The sequence below is a fragment of the Nestor notabilis genome, unplaced genomic scaffold (genome assembly GCF_000696875.1).
Source record: "Nestor notabilis isolate BGI_N333 unplaced genomic scaffold, ASM69687v1 scaffold10819, whole genome shotgun sequence".
In the NCBI taxonomy this organism is placed as follows: Eukaryota; Metazoa; Chordata; class Aves; order Psittaciformes; family Psittacidae; genus Nestor; species Nestor notabilis.
Window position 1 is genome coordinate 5264 of NW_009943249.1, and position 21532 is coordinate 26795.

The 21532-nt window shown below is 40.5% G+C and overlaps 1 protein-coding gene across 1 annotated transcript; it reads right to left on the reverse strand.

Annotated features, from left to right (window-relative positions):
- Positions 1-833: 833 nt before the first annotated feature.
- On the reverse strand, positions 834-18214 carry TAF15 (TAF15 RNA polymerase II, TATA box binding protein (TBP)-associated factor, 68kDa; the record flags this gene model as incomplete). The annotated part of the gene is made up of 15 exons (XM_010021832.1): positions 834-1214; positions 1510-1612; positions 1718-1803; positions 1894-1978; positions 3318-3407; positions 4062-4191; positions 4735-4844; positions 5427-5459; positions 6071-6105; positions 12644-12758; positions 13550-13833; positions 16512-16629; positions 16708-16798; positions 16996-17044; positions 18178-18214. Coding segments are annotated over 15 exons (1406 nt in total), but the record flags the coding sequence as incomplete, so codon positions are not given.
- Positions 18215-21532: the final 3318 nt, after the last annotated feature.

The window sequence follows — 21532 nt, forward strand, 5'->3', positions numbered from 1 at the left end:
GATCTAGTCCGAGCAGGAGCTCCTGCTTCTTCAAACCATGGCTTCAGTGCTGAATCCCAAATGCTTATAATGTGCCTCCTGTATCTGTGTCACCTCCATCTTATCTTAGAGATGAACACAGCACTTGTTTGCATCGCCCACATTTCAAAAGCAGCCATTAAAAGAGGCAGCAATACATAGCCAATCTCCTTTCCTTTTCTAGAAGGCATCCCACCTTGTTTTTTGAGCCTGGCCTGGTCACAACATGCTCCTTGGCAGCATGAGAACAAATACACTGCCATCTGCCTGCTCCTCCTGAAGGCTGCAGGGTGCACCAAAGCATGTATAGCAGGAAATGCAGCAATGCAGGACTTCATTCTCAGAGGGAAATGAGAAAGGAGCAGGGGACAAGTCTGCAAGTCTAGGAGAGAGGGTATGGACAGCAAGTGGGCTCACCACAGGGTGCTGGAGAGCGACTCTTCATCAGGGATTGTAGTGATAGGACAAGGGGGAACAGGTTCAAACTAAAACAGGGGAAGTTCAGGTTGGATCTAAAGCAGAAGCTCTTCCCTGTGAGGGTGCTGAGCGCTGGCACAGGGTGCCCAGAGAAGCTGTGGCTGCCCCATCCCTGGCAGTGTTCAAGGCCAGGTTGGACACAGCGGCTTGGAGCAACCTGCTCTAGTGGAAGGTGTCCCTGCCCGGGGCAGGGGTTGGGACTGGAGGAGCTTTAAGGCCCCTTCAACGCAAACCATCCTGTGATTCTATGATTCTATTTACTATTTAGGTCATACCACAGGAAGACAGGGAGCACACAAGGAAATGCATGCAACTGAAGTAACTGTGCATCAGTAAGATTTCACAAATAAAACAATCAGCATTTATTGTATTACAAAACACTTCATATTTTGGCAATATTTTACAGTTTATCCTTTTTCTTCTCAGGGGCCTGTTGAAAAGGTATGGGGCGGGGGTGGGGGGGAAGAAAAGAGGACAATGTTGAAATCAAGATTAAATTTCAATGTCTTGCTTAAAAAAAAAATCCTCCCAAACCACCCCAATCCCTCCCACCAAAATAAAAATCTAGTTTCACTCAATTCCACTATCCAAAGAGGCCATGGGTGAAGCTGCAGGCAAAACTCTGGCAATTTCACTATCAAACGCATCAAGAAGACAAACAAAACATTCACAGTGGTCTTCAGTATGGTCTGTTGCGTTGATCATTTCTGAAGTCATTTCTGAAAGGCAAATGCAAAGTTATAAGGAATCCCCTTCAGCAAACAACAAACAGTCCTTTCCATCAAACATCTCCACACCAACTTCTGTGTATCCTTCTATGCTTGGATAGTCCCATGCGAAAAAAACCCAAACCACTCACAAAACACACTTATTTTCTCTGGAAGCTCCCATCTGTAGTTAACATTTTCACAGCACAGTGTGCACACACACATAAACAACATTCTTTTCCCACATCCCTATCAATTCCACAGTCTGTGTGCTCCAGCACCAAGCAAGGACAAAGCAAGTGCTTACCTTCCTCCCATTTTACCCCCATAGCCGCCTCCCCGGTCGCCGCCTCTGCCGCCGCGCCCTCGGTATCCTCTTTCTCCTCCATAGCCACCTCTCCCACGGAAATCTGGAGGGAAAAGCAAACCAACACATCAGCCCCGTTATCCAAAAGGCTGCAGAGGACATGAGCACTTTAAATGCTTCAGGAGAGACACAGCAGTGCCCTACACACCTCCTGATGGACGGGAATCTTCTGGTCTGGGCTCACCACACTGGTTGCAGGAATTCCTGCGAGCGAAGTTCATGTTACCACAGCCCCTAGAAAAGACAAGGATTCCCCAGACTTAGCTGCTAAGAAACTCAGAGAGCATCCATGAAACACCACTGCCCAATTGAAATGACACTTACGGGTTAGGACAAACCCAATCACCATTTTTGGGTTCCCCACTTCTACCCTGGAAGCCCCCACCTCTTCCATATCCACCTCGTGAACCTGTAGACAAAATTATAGTTAGAATAAAGGAGGGAAGTGTCTCTGACCTATACATGAGAAACATTTATTAAGGACTGTCACCAGCTTCAGAACCTGAGTGATAGACAGACTTTTCAGGTGGCAGAAGTGTTCAATACATCCCCACTAGGCAAGCCTCTGAAACCATATTAGGAATTCTGGAAGAAGCAAGGAGTGCCAATGACAATAAATGGTACCATGGTGGAATTCAGCATCTATTTAGCTGAGGTTCTACAAGCTACAACACAGCCAGAAGACTTGGACAAACAGAAGTTTCAGCCATGACCAAGTCTCAACAGCATTTGATGTCCTGAAGTTGATGTATATCTGCATTGCTGAAATACACATGCTCGTATGGGCACATTTATAACTTAGGCAGATGGGGAAAAATAAGGGAGGATAACATGTGGTGGCCAGAAAAAGTTGCTCCACCGTGTATTTCTTATATATTCTTTGTCAGCAATAAAAGGGAACCTGATCCACTTGAACTGCCAATGGGAAAACGTAAACCCACTGTGATATTAATGAAATCTCATGAAGATTTAACAATGTCTATCCATCACATATGGCCAAGCTTAGTAACCGAACAAAAACTACCCCAAACTGTCTGGATTTATGCCAGGATGCATCTGACAAGCACAAGGACACCACAGTTCTTGCTTTCTGCAGCAAAAAACATAAGAACTTTTATACTGATCAAAGTTCTTGAAGAATCACTTCCCTACCAGCCTACAAAACTGCCTGATTTAAGGACTAAGAGTTGATGACAGCCACCACACAAAGCATGCTTCCTGTAAAGTGGTTATTAATATCCAGTGGGCTACTCACAGAACTGTATTATGTAGAAAATCAAGGAGATAAACATCTATTTAATTGAAGCAGTCAGACATCCAACTGTTGCTCTAAGCCAGCAGCAGCTGAATAATTTACCTTGCTTGATACCATCTGGAAACATCAGAGTATCTCGAGGCTTTGCTGTAATGAGCAAATATACTCTCTGGGAATTCACACCTATATATGTGGAACCTGCACAGCCTCAACATCAGTCCCTGTTACACTATCTCTTTCAAAGCAATGCTGAGACATGATGTGGAGACTCTCCAGTTCAAAAGGAAAGTGTAAATTCTGTGCTGTGCAAAAGAGATTACAGATTTCAGTTTAGTGTGCTTGGTTCAATCATTATTATTTCCTTTCATGGCAGAATCCCAAAGGCCCCTATACTTTGATGAATCACTGCTTCAAAGTCAACTTTTATAAACTAAGAATAGCTAAAAAGCATCTAACTATTAAAAAACAAGGATTCTATGGATTTCAGTCCCACCTCGACGTCCACCACCTCCACCTCCTCTCATGAATTCAGGCCTTCTGGTTGCAAAAGTAACTTTGATAACATTGCCATTGAATTCTTTTCCTGTGGAAAGACAGGAAATGAAAGAAAGATCAATACAGCTCCCAGCAACACAGCAGCAAGTTCAGGAGAAGTGATTTGCACAACCAGACTGAATACAAACCTCGTAAGACCCTCCTCAAGTTTACTGCTATCAAAGAGTATCAGTGTATTTTTGCATCAAGCGTGCAAAGTTTTATATCAATGTATTTCTGGGATCTGCTGTCTTCCTCCACTGAACCCATAATGTGAGAAAACCCTTGTTTTTCACTGCATATATACAAAGCACTTGGCACAAATGGTCACAGCCATCCCCAAACTCTAAAAATGCCACCACAGCACTAAGAGTATCAACACTGTAGGAAATCCCTCCAGCTGCTGACACAGATGACAGCTCTTCTGGTCTGAACAAGAAGTTATACTCTGCTGAGGGACATGACGCCACCTCTCATAGTTGTGCAGGGATGACAGAGGTACAGCAGCAAACCTTAATGGTTTCATTACGCTTTTTTGGCCTTAATCACAAGCTGCTGTTCCACCAAATGAGAAAGCCAGCACACACAAAATAACAAAAGCCACACAAAAACCAGCATGGGGTTCCCAATAAGGTTATTGATTTGCTTCTTCCACTGCTTGTTAGATTCATAAAGAACCAAAAGAACAGGTACTCTCACCTACCGTCAAACCAGTCAATTGCTGCTTTAGCAGAAGGAGGGTCATCAAAAGATACTGTTGCTTCTCCCTTTGGTTTGCCTGTATCCTTATCTGTATAAAGATTTATCATAGGTTTGCCAGTCTTTTTGTTGGTCTGAAAAGAAAGGTTGTATTTTTGGCATAAGAGAAATACTGGTAAAGCTAGTTCAGAGCATAAACTTTAACAGCTACGTATCACTAGAAAGAAGATTCTCCTGGAGCTAGTCTGCAGAAACAGATGCTTCTGACTGAAGGATACTGACTGGCTGTTCTCCAGGATATAATGATGGGCTCAGTTTTCACAGAAGAAAATGAGGTCAAGTGCAGGAAGCCCTAATCTAGAATCACAGAAACAGAAAAACCAGCCATAGAACGCAGAAGCATACGTGCTGAAGTATGGGGGTGGTACAACGGATAGAGTGTCAGTGTTAAGGGTTATAAAGACTAAAGAGATATGAAGCAATCTAAATGTCACTGGAAAAAAGGGTGCTAGTGCTGCCAGCTTACAAATGAGTTGTCATCTGGGAACCCAGATAAAAATACTATCTACAACTGGGAGTCAAGAGTGAGCATCTGCCTTGAATGATACCAGTACTTTTCCAATACACTAGAACTGCAAGATCTCTTTCTTCTTACCAAAATTCCTCATTTCACATACCTTTATGATACCAATTTGTTTGAAATAGTCTGCCACTTGATCTGTTGAAACATCCTCTCCAAGTCCTTGCACGAAGATGGTGTTGTTATCAGAGTTGTCAGACTCTGAATCTAGGACAAAATAAGCTATATTTACCATGCATTTCTGTGGTAGCAACAGAAGCAACGTTTTAAGCTCAGGTCTATGCTGCCCAGCAGCAGACCTTTAAAATCTCAAAGACATCTTGCATGAAGTAAAGATGAGCTGAGAGCAACATTTTGAAGTTAACACTGTCAACTTCAAAAACACATGCACAGCACCTTCAAATGCTGCAGTACATCAGAGACAGAATACATTGAACAGCTGACCAGCATCTGCCACACACTCAACCATGCAGCCAGGGCATCCAAACCCATCAAAGCAGCCTATGTTTTAAATAACCCAAGTTCAGTGGAAGTGTTACGGCAGTGAAAGCAGCTGCTGGCCTCAAGGGGATTCAAAGTTCATCAGCAAATTCTTACTTGCTCCATGAAAAGGCATCCAAAAATTCACACGCAGTTTAATAAAACACATTTCTCTCAAGGAAGAGAAGCTTTAGTTAGATTTCTTTTGAGCCACGGGAACTGGAGCTACGTCCATCTTTCTAGAAATACATTTTAAAAGCAATCAGCTAAGAGCTATCATGTAATCCCACCCACTACTTGTTTTCTTACCAGCATCTGATCTCGGTCCATAATCCCTTTGACCTATGAAAGGGATTTAAGGAAAAAAAAACAACAGAGGGGGGAAAAAGAAAAAAAAGACTATTTTTAGCAAAACATTTTCAAGGGACTTTTTTAGAAACAAGAAAATATTTAAAGTATGTATGTAATGCATCTAAGATCTAAAACATTAACCAGAGATTTAGAGGCTATTTAGATTAAAACGTTCAACAGAAGGTGTCTGTAGGACGTTAACGTGTTCTTTAACTGGCAGCATGTGGCAGTTGCCACACTGATGCTGTGCTGGTGTTCTCTTGCAAATGCTGGTTGTCACATCACCAAGCAGTTTACCGCTTTGTTTTAGTTTTTACCTCTAGAACCTTTCTAAGAAGCGTTTGTAACATAAAAGAAAAGAAAAAGAAAAGAAAAGAAACAATCCGGTGAACGTTCACTGTCTCCACAAATTCTTTCATGCAATTTGACAAAGCAGAAATCCAGTTAATGGCTAAAAGTTTGGCTATTTAAAGAAACTCATGAACACACCAGCCTCACCGAAACACCATAATGCTTCTAGGAGATAGTAACAAGGTATTATTGGTGGCTTTTAGATTTATAAAGGATTTCCACTGAAACATTTTTGGATACTCGGCACTTACCACCGTAATTTTTGAAGCCACCACGGTCACCACCACTGCAGAGGAAAAATTGAAGAAATGATTTCTTCCTTAAGTCTCTATGTGCTGAGCCCAAGGCTCAATCTACAGTTAACTGATCACAAGTTGAGAGTTACTGTCTGGCTGCTAAAGCACCATCTCTACGTTCTCCTCACTACTCACTCACGTTCAAAGCTTATATTACATGAAAGTGAATAATCTCACTGGAGGAGAGAAGCCCTAATGAGTATTTTAAACTAACCCACACACATGTTGTTGCTTCAATATTTTCTCCCATCCCATAAGGCAAAACGACTGCTATTAAAAACTGGGGTTTAAACCAGACACATTATTTCATGAAGGTTAATGGGCTTTAATTGTGGGTGTAATTGCTCCTTTGGAATAATTAGTGCTTTTAGGACTTCCCTAGAAGTAAGAAGAGCTGAAGTTAATTAACCTCCATTGTAATGCATTTATATACAAGGGGCAAATGATCAGTATCAGCCATTCTCTGAGAAAGGGTCTGTGGGGACCTACTGTACTATTAGCACTTGACATTACAGAGAAGGTGTGTGTATGTGAGCTTCAAAAGCAGAGGCCGTGAAGTTTTATTTCATTCATTCTGATACCTGTGGCACAAAATGTAGACCAAGTTAAGAGATTACACACATCACTTTACAAAGGTTAGAAGCGGGTTTTAAACAGGAGTCATGCCTCCAATTATGTGCATGAAAATAAACCCTCACTCTTTTCAGTGTCAATGTTTGCACTAGCAGGATTTTTCACAACAGCATTAAGTGAATACATGTTATGAACGTAACAGAATCAGTATTCAAAGCCTTCAGGAAAAATACCACCACTGGATTGTTTAGAAAGTCAAGAAATAAGCGTTGTGCTGCTGTGTGCGACCACCCTGCTTGCCCTCCTTCACACAGGGGGCATAGCTGCTACCTGAAAATTAGGCAGGTTCACCCAATCCTGACAGCTTTCACACTCAGCAGCTAAAATAAAGCCAGCATAAGTTCAAACCCTGATGTGGAGTAGCTATGGAACTACTGTGCTGAGTAGTTAGTACAAGTAGTCTCTTCATCAATGTGCTTTACAACTAGAAGTCACTCCGGGCTTTAATTCAATCTATTTGCCAACACATCAGAGTGCAAACATGGGACAAGCAACCCAGCAAGAGGCAATGATATAAAATTAGGGAGTAACTTCTTGGCACTTTGTGCATCTGTTTTCTTTTACAGCAAATGCAAAGTGAGGAAGGGAAGGTACTGCTTGCTTAACATTTATGAGGTAAAATCTGCCCCAAGTGAGGCATATAAAAGAAACAAGGTTTTAACAGCTATTATCAAAGCTGGATTAAGAGAGACATTCTTTGAAGGGTGACTGACATTCTGTGGCAGTACATAAAAGAACTATTAGATGTTTGTCACAACAGACTATCACTTCTACTGGGACTTCTCTTAGGCAGTGTCATTTACTCCTATGTAATTCATTCTGCTCATTAAAGAGGTAAAATGAATAAATCTCATATGCAACATCAGAGCTGGTCTTTAGTCAAGGCTGGCTATTTTCAAGGACTGATGATAAAAAACACAATAGCGATCATAAAATTGACTGTAAATACCTTTCTGCCACCTCCAATTCACTTCAGCTAAAAGAAAAACTTGATTATAACAATTTTCAGTAGGGTGCCTGTTCTTCTAGGATTTTAACTCAGAAATAACAAGAGTGAATACATCAACCATGGAAACGTTAACAAAGCTTTCCAGCCCTAGATTATGGTCCCAGTTCATCAGGAGAGCATTATTCAGAACATTTGTTTTCTGATTTCAAAGTATACAGCAGCAGAGACATGAATTAGAAAAGATATGCAACAATCTAAAAACATACAGAAAATAAGTTTGTGCTCAACACAGCCAGGATTTCACAGGATTTTGCTGGGATAAAAATGCATGCACCACAACACTGAGAAATGACAGAGAGTTGGATATATAAAATGTAAAGGAAGTCCTATCAAATGCCTCATTTCTACCTCTGCAATACAGTAATTCTGTACCCCACACTTACAAATGCAATCAACATGTTAATTAGATTTTTAATTAATGTCTGTAGAAATAGGGTTTTGCCCAAGTATGCTTCAGCATGTTATCTTCTGCTTAGTCTTGCCACTCACCAACCCAGCAAAAATCTGCATCAGTTCAGTGTCAAATACCTTTGATGATAGATTAATGCTTTCCTCCACTATTAAGTCACATCTCACCTGTGATTTATAAAGCTGCAGTGTGTTCCCTTCCCAAGATTGCTGGGCAAAGCTACCCAAGATCCCCAGGAGGCACGTGGATATGCTGCGGCAAGCAAACTCCAACACAGAAGCTGGTTGCAAGCAGCTGATGCCACCACCTCAGACTCACCCCTCGCCAAGACCCAAAATTCAAGTCTCAAGCTGACTGAATTAGTTCCCACACCACTGGCACAGAACATCTGGAAAACCTAATTGTAGTGTTTTCCTCTCTACTGCTTTCCCACAGACCAAATAGATGGGCAACCAAACGGAGTTTGGAGATTTAACACCTTATGTCAGAATCATGAACAAGCACCTAAAACTCAGCAATGCCACCAATAAAGGTGACTGAACTGCAAGCAGCCAGAGTGTCTGTGAGGCACCATTCATCGTGACAAAGACTTGCTGCTATGAAAGAAACACCATCAGATGTTCTTTTCCCCCTGTACTCAGTCATATATTTAAACATCACCTACTTGACTGCATCTGGAGTGCACCTGAATATTGCTTACTTCAGCTGGGAATAACTCTTGAAGTTAAAGGCACAGTTACAGGGAGAGCTCAACACTACAGATAGAAGAAATACATCTTTTAAATGGCAGAAGCAGCACTAAGAACTCAGGCACCAGATTTCAGCCTCCAACATGTATCTGTCTTGCCAAGCATGTGGGAGTTACACGTAAGAATGTATTTTTACAAACAAGAAAGGAATGCTTAGTGCACCAATAAAGTCACTGACAGATGGGTTTTTTTCCCCTGCCTGTATTTATTGCCTCTGTTCATGTTTTCCCAAAGTCTATATATAAAAGGCTGAGCTCAAGCATGAATATTACAAGTCAAAATATTAATTCTGAACACAAACCACACTGTTGTAAGAGAAACACCTGCACTAAGCTGTAGTTTCTTTTTATCACAATAAGCTTATTCCCACTCATCATAGCTGATGCAACAGTTAACCTGCATTGGTAACTTTGATTTATAGCACATCAACATCAGTTCTGCATGAGAGAATAAAATCTGTGCTGAGCAAAGTTGGGGGTTTCTATGACAAACCCTAACACAACAGTAAATCCTCTTCTAAACTGCATCTATGTAGTTCCACCAGAGAGACTGCTCGAGCTGATTCAAAGGCAGAGCTTCTCCCATTTAATCCCCTGACTCTAAGAGAAGGGCAGTGTTACAGGTACAGTTACCTGAGAGCCCAAATGCCTTTCCCAACATGAAAGCACACAAACCTGCTTTGTATTGCTACTGTATTTCCCACTTAACCTGCTTAACTAAAACAATTCAGTCCCACAACCGCAATAAACAATTAATTCCTTATTTTCCAGATGAGGACTCTAAACAACAAGGGAACTAACTCTACAAGGAAACTTGGAAGAATAATTGAAAGTAAAACTGCATTCTCCAGACCTGGTGTACCTGCTTTCCAACCAGAAGAGCTCAAAGATGAGACTCTTCTACTGTGGGTTTAAAAAACACATGAAAGACTTTGCTTCTTGGCCAGAATACAGATTAGTGAGACCATGAATTTTTCAAGCTTCACAATGAAAGGGTGAAAAATTCTACTAAAGCCCCCAAAGATGTAATTCAAGGCCACTAAAAAAACCCACCTGAATAATTTTGAAACCCTGAGTTAATGAGATTAAAAAGCAAACATCTGACACATTAGAAAATGATTGTTCTCTATCGTAACATCATAACCTTTTAGAAAGGTTATTCAAAGAAATGAAAGCTCTAAGAATTTAAAAGTGCTAACTGGATTTTCCCCAAGTATTCCAGAATGATGTTTTGCACTTGCACACTGCTCTGAAGGGTCTTACATGCAGGCTAGGTTTATACAGGCCACTGCACGAATCCTGTGGGAGAACTGAAGTTGCAGCCCAAGTCAGTGTCTCTCAAGTGCAGGATGATCCTGTAAGGGGGATGCAGCACCCAGCACAACAGAGCAGGTTAGGCAATACAGCTGTAAGAACACCAACCACTGGGTACAGCTCTTCCAATGAGCAACAAGCTGCAACACGTTCTCCCTGTCCAGACAAAATCTTTACTGTTGGCTAACACAGAAGAGATTCCTTTGCTATGGTCTCAAGTTAGCTATTAATGTTTTCAGCAATGTCAAAGAACAATTTACTTCTGTGTGTGTGTGTTGATAGAACTCAGTTACATGTTATTTTCTAAGCACTATGAAAGCCAAAGCCTACATGATTACAAGTATCAGTGTAGGCAAGATTTTTAGACAGATTACTTCCTAGTGGCTGTGGATTCATGATTTAATGTAAAGCATTAAAATATGATCAAAGTATAAAACTGAAATAACTAGTTACTGGAGATAGACTTAACATTCCTAAACAAGCTGCTTTTAGGGAAGGGGAGGGGGGGAAAGTGAAACCTAAGGAAATAAACCCAAGAACCTACCCTTAAAGCCCACATTTTCACAGGACTAAACATGATCTCTTACCTTATTAGAAGTTATTTTCCCCTTGATTATACAGTTTGGTATTTAATTTAACCTTTTACACTTCCTATTAGGAATGACTTTGGTAAAACACACGTCAGAAACAGAATTCTCCGTCATAACTATGCAGAAAGACTGAATATATGACACTGTGGTTTCAGAAAAAATGTACTGCAAACAGCATTAAAGACTGCATCAATTAACAGAAGAGAACAGAATTCCTACTAAATGCCTTCCCACTTTGCTGTATTTTCCCCCACTTCTCCATTCACTTCCACTCTTTTTCTTTTGGCTTTCCACTGAAGTACTGTTATCTACATGGATGGGTGAACAAAAAAACTTTCCTTACAATTTGGAAAAATATGGGAAGAGGCTTTATTTTCACAGACATCAATTTAATTTACTTCATCTTGCAAAGACAGAAGTTTGTTTCAAAGTGATAAATTCTACCAAAAAGTAGGTTTTTTGAAGCTCACATTCATTCCTCTTCTTGGAAAGCGCTCAGCTATGAGTGTTTTTTTTAAAGCCCAGATTTTATCACAGGAATATGGAAAACCCTCATTCACACAGAAAAGCTGATTTAAAAGCAATTGTTCAGTTTTAAGTGAAAATTAACTTAGAAAACACTTTGCTGGTTAAGTTTCTATTATATAAAACCCACCAAACTCTAACATGAAGTATTAACACACTTCTGTAATTACGCTACCATACCTAAACGGGAAAGGCAGGGTCCCACCTATGCCATCAAAGCAACAAGCCATGAAGTACAATTTGGGACCACCTTCAAAGCAGGCCAAATTTCAACTATGGTTTTGAAATCAATACTTTAAAAGCTAACCAAGTTTTAACATGCTTTTAGATTATTTAGTTTAGGTCACTTCAGTGTTGTACAATTAAGAGTTCTCTGTCTGGAGTTCCAGCAATAACCCACAACTGTGCAGCCTATTAAAGGGTAAGTGGTGTCAACAAGCAACACTCCACAGCTCACTGGAAGCTCCCACATCCTTACTTTGCATCAGTGAGCACTCTACACCCCCAACCACTTCACAGAGAGAATGAAAAGGTAGCAAATTGTGATAGTTTATTAAGAAATAATAATACCATCTGGCCTGACGCAACAGGATTTAAAGCAAAGATCCCAAACTCTGACCTATGCATGAAATCATCCGCACACACTACATTAAATATGTGCATAAATTGTCTTGACAGGAGCAAGGCCTAACACAATGGCAGAAGGGGTAACAGGCTTGTTAAAACTTAAAACCTACTTAAAAATAAATGTGCTGAAACTGACAGCTAAGCCAATAATAAAAATTGGATTTTAACAGAAGTTTAAACTGAAAAACACCCCAAACCACAGAACAACCCAGTAAGGAACAAGTAATGTTATTACTAACTGATTTAGGAAGCAGAAAGATAATTATCCACCCTTAGTGTAATGATTTGTCATTGTCAATTCAAAACTTCCCTGCTAAAATGTTAGCTACCTTGGCTATGACTTCTATAAAACTTTCTCAATCCCTGGCTGTTGGTTTTCTCCTAATTGAAAACAAACTGTTATAGGTTTTACACCACCTTAAGGGAGGGACTCAGGCAGTTTGTGTATTGCAACTCACGTAAATAAAATACAGCTACATGTCATAATCCAAAAGCTTTTCCTCAGCAAATATGTTCCTGTGCAGTGCAGGAAGGCTTAATTTTAGAAACCTCCCATTTTCAGATATCTAAATCTGAGCCACATTAGGAATAGACATATAGTAAACAAAAAAAGCCAGCTAAATAATAAGAAACAAGCGTAGGGAACTGCAGGCACAGGAATGAGATCACTTACCTATATCCAGACATATGACCTCTTCCATCCATGTCATATCCCCCTCTACCTCCTCCCTGTGACCCGCCATATCCTCTATTATCTTCTCCATACCTACTCTTTTCACGACGATCATCTGGAGAAATGAAGAAAGCAAAACATGAGTGAACTGCAGTGCAAACTGCAATGAAAATTCCCACCCTACAGGTTTTCCCCCCCTGATCTGCCATTTAAATCTGGAAAGCATCAGCTCCTAAATCTCTTACGTTATCTACGCCACAAAGTAATGGAGCAGGGTTTGGTTTTGTTCTGGTTCTCTCTCTCAGCTCCCAGGGCTCAGAATGTAAACACTGTTCTCCATTTTCCAATGTTAAACACATATTGTCTAAAATATACTTTGCATTCTACTTCCATATCACCTTCCCAGTTTGCAAAAGGCATCACTGAAGACAGAACAAGGACAAAGAGAGTGGGTTGTGCCGCTGGTGTGAAGTTACTGCAAAAAGAAGGGTCAATCTTAAACTTCTCATTTCCTTCTACCTCAGAATTCATCTACACAGAATAAAGCTGGAATGTGAAATGCAACAGGTTTTCATGACTGATCAAGATATGTCACCTTCATGTAGGAAGAAGGTCCAAAATGGCTTAGGAAGACAATTCCATCTAGATTTTGCAGAACTCAGGGACACAGACTCTGAAAGGCTGCTTCCAACAAATGCAAATCCAACAATTTTGGGGCCCCAAGTTTTTCATCTCTGCATAACGTTTTGAAAGTCTTAACAAATAAAACATTCCCCAAGAACAGCAACATGAAAAAGAGTTTTAACTATTCATCAAATCAACTGTCCGTGGAATGCAATCCAACTATTTCACAGCATTTCTGCTCAACTTTACTAGTCAATATTGAACTTAACCTGTGAATTTTACCTTGGCTGTTGTGGCTATAGCTTCCCTTCTGAGACTGGTAGGATTGCTGAGAATGGCCATATGAGCTTTGGTGCTGGTTATAGCCTGACTTTTGGTCATACGAGCTCTGGTGGCCATAGCCCGACTGCTGGTCATATGAGCCCTGGTGGCCGTAGCCCGACTGCTGGTCATATGAGCTTGACTGCTGGTCATAAGAGTCTTGGTTTTGTCCATAGCTTGACTGCTGGTCATAAGAGCTTTGGTGCTGACCATAGTTTGACTTTTGTTCATAAGAGCCTCTTCCACTTAAAATAAACAGAATTGGTATTAATAGCTAAATGTTCACAGAACAGAGAGCAAAATAATGGCTGAAAATTCATGACATTGCTCAAACTTCCTCACCACAGTTACCTCCCAGTCAGTACTGGCATACAGATAGAAAAATATTGTGTTTCACCTCTGTTGGGATGTATTTGGCTTCTGGTAAAAGCAAGGCAGAAAACTGTACATTATCACTGCTTTCAAGACATCCTCCAATTCCACTGTAAATGTAACTTAAGAGCATCACTCGCCGTACATACCCCAGTACAATGCTGCTTTCTCCCCTCTCCCCAGTAGCATGAATGCAGCTGAGCTGCTGAACACCAAATCCTTCTCTACAGAACTGCAGGGAACACACCTACTGCTCGTATTGTGCAGCTCATACCTGCTGCTTGTGAAACAAAAAAATCCCCCGATTTTGCTTTCACTGAATTGCAGCCTATCTTTTTCTGGGTGTTCTACCATCTGGCCAAGAACTGTCCTAACTCTTGTGATGTTCTCCATCATACTTGCAGTTCCCCTTACTTTAGTGTCATCTACATATACTATCCCACCAACTTCCATCAGAAACATTAACCAATATCACATCTAGGACATTCCAACACAACATGGCTATATGTACTAAGAGGGAGCTGTAACTCTTCTCTGACTAGTAACAACTTCAGAACCACCACAAGATCATCTCACCTGCACCATACTTCCCTAGGCTGCTTCAGCACCCAAGGTAGAAACAAAAGTATTGTAAAAATCTAGAGAATAGTTCCAGCTGGGTTACTCTTTCATAGCAAGACATTAGATAGGTAAATGAGAAATTGCATCCAGGAAACAATGGCTGCTAGTCACACCTTTGTTTTCCCCCTGGGTACATAGTTGTGGCTTAACTGTATTACTTTTTCAGTAACTAAAGTTAATCACTGATCTCTGCAACCCTTTCTTCTCTTCCTCCTCCCTGCTCCCACCCTATTTCAAAGGATGAGGCACTGTTTGCCACTCTCCAGTCTTTGGTAATCTTACTTGCTAGCCAAAACGTCACAGAAAAGCAAACAATAAAACCTAAGAGCCTACAGAGAGTCTCCACCAGCTTTTCAAAGCACTCTAAGATGAAGTCCATTGGATTCAACCCATCTCAAAATATCCCATCTGCATAAATAACCATCTAGTCTGCTCTGTCCCAGTCCTACCCTAGATCTTAGCTTTAATATAACTAATCCCAGTGGCAAAGAGCTTGTGAAGACTTTTTGTTAATATCTTCACTTCAAAACAAGTAAGCTCCACTTTGCACCGTATGGAAAGAAGCATCGTTGAGAGTATCCACTATTTGCTGGTTTCCTTCCTTACCTCCCTTACGAGGTGAGAGCTACAACTTTGTGGCTATCCTCTTCAAAACTGCCACCGTGTAATTTCTCCTTTTCTCCTTACTTGTTGCAACCATACACTGAAGAGTTTCACTCCAAGGTCTCTTTTTTTGTTTTCTTGATTAAAACCAACTTGTTGGAGAATCTATACTCTATTGCATTTTTTTCCCCACTGGATGTCAACAATTAAACCCCACATTATTGCCTAGTCCTGTATCTTCGTACAGCTCTAAAATGCTCAGAAAACAAAGCAAAGCAAAACTTAACCATCTACTAGCCTTTATTAGGAATGTGTAAAAGACACTCGGAGTGACAGCACCTACTGCTGACAGATAAAGATCCTGCTTGTTCATATTAAGGTGTTTTGTAATGGTAACTACAAAAGCAGAGATTTGTTCAAGCCCAGACTGTTTTATCAGCTTGCAAAAGTACACAAAAATATTTGGACCTTGGAAACAAGGATGATGTTTAGTACAGACTGTATCTGAAAGGCCACATGATCCTTAATAAAGATACAAGGCAAGCAAGCAACCTTGGGGTGTGTGCACAAAGCTTATAATTAGATAACAAAGGCATTCAAGCAACATGTGGCCTTTTAAGTCATTAAGGGAAGTTGGGTTGTATTTTCCAACATACTTTTCAAAGCTGTATTATTAATCCTCCCAAAACTTACTGGAGGTACAGTATCATTTACAAGAAACATATATTTGCAATAGTGTGAAGTACCAGAGTGCAGTATGCACACACACGGTGAAGTAACTGATGAGGATATAAAACTGTCATGTTTTGAGAATCCTACTTAGTTGGAAAAGGTATTTCTTCAACAACACTTCTGAATCCTTTCCTCTTTTTTCGCAAAGAAAAGGCATTCTAAGTCAGATAAGAAGCCTGCAAATCTAAGAATAGCTAAGAATTTCCTTGCTAACAGCTTACTTGAAGTTAATTAAAAAAAAAGAGTACTGTAAAATTATGCAAAAGAACATGCCTGGAGAGGTACCTGATACATCTTCTTTCTAATCAAAATACTCTCTACCAGGTTCATTCTTCATTTTAGTCACTATCCAAAGACTTTCTGAAGTGTATCTCCCCATACAGCTTGACTTCAAAACAACAGCATCCATCCTTCTTACACAAAGAAATATTCTTCCTTTTCCTCCTGCTCTTTCAGGCATTAAAAATGTTTTAAGAACGTGGATTTTCAGATGTTTGTCCTTTTTTTAGCAATGAAATTTGCTATAGCTCTAGTTAAGAACATACAACTACTAGACAGCACTTTAAATAGATCCTGTTAATCTCAGCCTCCTTACCCTCTGGATGACCCTTTCTGCTGCCCCTGATTGCCATAAGACTGCTGGTTGTACGAGCTCTGATTCTGATTTTCATAACCGGATTCATCATCGTATCCCTGGGAATCTTGTCCATAACCTGGAAATTGAGGAAGAAAATTTTTAGTAAATATTCACCTTTTAATTACTGCCAATGAATGTAACAAGCTAGCCAAACCTGTTTGATTTTGTCCATAGTTCCCATGATAGCTTCCATAGTTCTGTCCATAGGAGGAATTGTCTCCACTCTGCCCATAACCAGAATATCCCTGTAATTTCAAGAACGTACTCACATAAGTGTAACTTCCAGCAGCTAATTACAGTTGTTCTTCACTAGACACAACTGCACACATCAAGCACAGCTGAGAATGGAATTCTTCCTGGCCCAAATATGCTCACTCAGGAACAACTATTTTTACTCAAAGAACATCTGCTTTGAAAGACATGAGGGGTTTTTTCACCTTACCTGTGCTTGTCCATAATTCTGACTGCTCTGATTGCCATAGGATGAATAGCTGCAAGAGAAAAATGCATTTAGTAAATGCTTACATTGCCCTCCACAGGGGTTGGAAAGTAAAGGTATTTTTGGTGTTATTTTAAGTTTCTTTTCATGCCAAAAGAAGTGGTTAATCCAAGTACTGCAGTTGTAGGCATATTAAAACCACATCAATGAATTAATGGCTACCACAGTTGCCTGTCAGAAGGCAGAAAAGCTTATTCTGATTTCTGCTCCGTTTCAAGTGTAAGTTTAAAGTACATAAAAGTTGGGATTACTGTCATTTGGCAGATTCTTCAGAACCACAGAAACTGTTATCATATGAAACCAAGGCATTTTAAGTTTTGCAGCATATTCTTACAAAGTTTATTTTACTTTAATCAATTCCTGTCAAGTTGGTATCCGTTGGACTCTTCAACAATATCATCAAAAACACACTTGCTTGAGATTATACTTACTTGTTATTCTGCCACTTTAAGACTTCGTGAACAGAGAGAACCACCATGTGCTGAAACTTGTATCATATTCAGATAGGAACTCAAACTCACACAGTGCTATACACACAGAACCCTATGACTTTCATTAGCACAGCCAGTATTAGCCGTGATTTTCATGCTTCCATAAAACCACTTTTGTTTCACCAATGAAAATACCCCCCCCCCCCCAAACTTGAGCTGTTTTATGAACTGGCTTTTAATTTTCACAATCATGAACAGTTATCAGATGGAAAAGTGAAATTTTATTTCTATACAAGTACAGAAGTAAATACAGAAGTAAGTACATATGTATATTCTTTACGTCTATATGGCCCATCATCTTGCCACTTATATAACTTTTGGCTAAAATCGTGAACAACTTAAAGCAGTTACATGAAAAATATTTCTCTATATTCATGACATTTCCAAAGTTGTCCCAATGTCATTCCAATTTAAACCTGCTTATTGCCTGCTCTTCAGGAAGACTTTTTCCCCTGCTTTATAAGATCTATTAATAGAGGCCCAGGGCAATAAGCTTTCTGCACCCATAACTCCAAGAACGTACCAACCCTCTGTTCTGCCTGAAGATCCAAACATCATGCTGGGAATACTAAACAGCCTTTTATTTTGCAGATTTAATTGCTAAAAGCAAAAAAACCCAACCCCACACACATACCTCTGCTGGCCCCCAGACTGACTGTAACTTCCAGAATCTAGAAAAAGAAGGAAGTCATATTGAGAACTTAAAATTAACATTTTATTCTTCTACTTACTGTAAAAGGAAAAAACTTGGGGAGAAGGAAAAAGGTTCAAGCACACTGGATAATGCAACTGCTTTCCATGCAGAATGAGACAGCTTCCTCTTTATTAGCAAATGCTAAGACTGGGAGAACAGGAGCACAGGGTGCAGGGAACACAACCCAGGTATGGCCACTTTGAACCTTCTTTTTGAAGTACCTGAACTGCATTTTCAAGGAGTCTCTTCAAATGTCCAGGAGTGTAAAACCCCCTCTAATGGCTATCGAAGACAGTGCCATCACCAATGAACACGAACAATACAGCAGCTTAATCAGGCAAGCAAAGCTAAGCAGGTCAGTCCTCCTGAACCCCTTTTTAAGATGCCATAAGAAAACTCTGCCTAGCAAAGGGCACAGAGACAGGCAGAATCTGGAATGTCAAATCAGGGATGCAGGAACCATGACATTTCCCTTCCCTCACATTGCAAAAAGAGAAACATTACTGATAGCTCAAACTGTGCAGGAATGAATTCATTCACACAACACAACATGCCAGGCAGGCATTATGGATATTATTTCCAATATAAACATCAGTTATCAAGGATATTTATTCTTGAAACACATTGGAAGAACATGGATTTCAAAATATGACCTCTAGTTAAAATAAAATTCACTGAAATGGTACGACTTGTATTTAAAGTCCAGCAAACCCCCTACTACCTGCTGGCTGGAATTCAGTTCTTCAGTAGAGTGTTTGTCTTTACTTACCAGTGCCTGTTTATCATGTTATTTTAGCTTGTTAATCTCAAGATGATGGATTTCCTCGTATCTTTATGCATCTAAATTTTTTAATGCAAATTCCTACAATTCTGTGTATTAACAGCTCTTACTATCCAGGGAAAAACACACATTCCTACCAGTTTAGTTTCCCAAACCAGCAAACAGATGCAGACACCCAGAACACACACACATTGCTCCATCAACCTCAGACCCTTCAGAACTCAAGACTGTCACGAGCAGGCTCCATCTCTTCAGAGATACCCTCACACCCCACCAACTTCTTAACTACACAGATTCCATCCATCTGCTTCCTATGAGGGAGTCTCAATTCCTCTTGACATTTTTGCTTGAAATTCCCACCTTCTTGTCAAAACGCAGACAAGAAGGTGGGAATTTCCCTTTCTCTAACAACCTGTCACTCTGGGTAACAGCCCTGCAATTTTTCTGTTCCTTTCAAATCACTTCAAAGGCTTGTACAAATATTGTGGTGCTGTGGTCTAATAAAAACTGGCAGGAACGTCCCTGCTTTCAGCCCCGATTCCAGTCTTTCCCCAAAGCTCTGCCTCTAACCTCTGAAAACTGACTGGAAAGCTGAAATCAAGAGTTTAATTACAATGCAAGATAACTGTCATAAACTAGGAACAACTACAACACTTTTCCAATCAAAACACTCATCAACTTTTTGAAAGCCTGATCGTTATAACCTCTGGTTATAAATCAAATCCTACTTACACATATATTTAAACACCTGCGTATGTAATTCCAAGAGGAGGATATCACCTAAGCTCTTCAGACATGAAGCAGCATTTTTAATGATAAAGTATCTCCTCAAAGCAACAGAAAGCAGCAAATTTCATATTCTGCAAGCGAAAAGTTTACTAAAAGATAAGATGAGATGAAAGAGGATTTCATTTCACACATCCTATAAAGGAGTTTCACTCAGATGTGAAACATTCTCCTCCTGCACTGCTACACAAATATTTCAGTGCCTTTTCATAATGAAAAGCAATTAAAAAGCCAACCTAGAAGTGCAGCTCAAACACGTTGAGTGTTTTTAATGAGATGAAGGTCAAATTCCGCTGTTATTTCAATTTAAATGATCACAAAGATGAGTATTAAATAGGTTAAACTCTGGTTTAACTCGAAAATTTATATGCCATTAATGCTGCTAATTAAAGGAAAGAATATTAATGGTTATATCAGAAAGAATTCTTGACTAAGGATGCAATTAGCTGTAAACTGAATGACTACACTTAATCTCCTTAGCTTCTCACTTACAAACCTTTGCCAAATCACAACATTTGGGAAAAAATTTGGAAACAACCAGATAAGGAGCTTGTAAAATAAGAATAGTCAGAATCAGAGGAGTCTCCTTTATCTATACATCCTTCACTGGATCTCTTAGCCTAGAGGCTTCCGACTGATTTATTTTGGTGGGCTCAATGTGGACAAGAGACTGTTAAGGATTTTTGGAAACAACAGATGGTTTATTCTGGGAATTCTTGGATCTACAAGCACTTTTTCTGAATGTCTGAGAAGCTCATACAAAAATCTCCTGTGGATGAAGCAGGGCAGAGCAGAGTAGTCACCCTGCATCACTCAGGACGTGTATTCCTCTTAAGATCCAAGAGCCTGGTGTGTACACTGGAAAACCAAAGTTCTCACACAAAGTGAGTCTTACGAAGCAGCAGCGTTGCTTTTGTTGTATTCTCATCAGAAAAAGAATCTCATGTTTGAACATCACCACAGAGTAAAACCAGACATGACACTCAGGTGCCTGACTGCAAAGTACTTGAGGTCTGGGAAGAAAGAGGTTTTTAGTTTACTGCCAAAAACTTCACTCATTTAGCAGAAGAATTTACGGTCTGAACTCATTTTGCAGTATCTGTGGATATGTTTTCTCCTAAAGGTAAAGAACTGTTCCTTGCATTAAAGGAACATACCTTGCTTTGGTTTTGTTCTTTATCATTCATGTATGTATATGTGAGATGACACTAAGATGGCCTAACAAAACATGGCCCACTCCACAAAGCACTTACAGCCTTGGGGAAGTCCCTGTCCCATCCCAGGATACACTACCTATCCACGACTTCCCATGGGCATCGCTGCTGGTAAGACCTCAAATGGGACGAAAACCAGCAACACAGTGTGCTTGCAGGAAAAGCTGGGCTGCATCCAGTCATCTGGGACAGCAGACATGCTGTCTCCATACCCGGCTAAAGGCCTCCACTGGGGAATTACAGCCAAGAGCATTTTTAAGCCCATTGCAGGGCGGCGTGGAGCTACCCCCTTCTGTGCTGGTGGCTAAAGCGGAACACAGAGCAGAGGCAGCAGACACTGGGGCACAAAGGTGAGTCTCACGCAGGGAGGCAGGGAAGAAGCGGCGTCTCTATCCCATGTGGGGCGCTGACCCGAAGAGGGAAGCACACAAACCATGTGCGGGGAGCGGCACCGCCGAAGGGCGGGTCAACACCTCACACCGGGTGGAGGACACACAACCCAAAAGGGGACCAT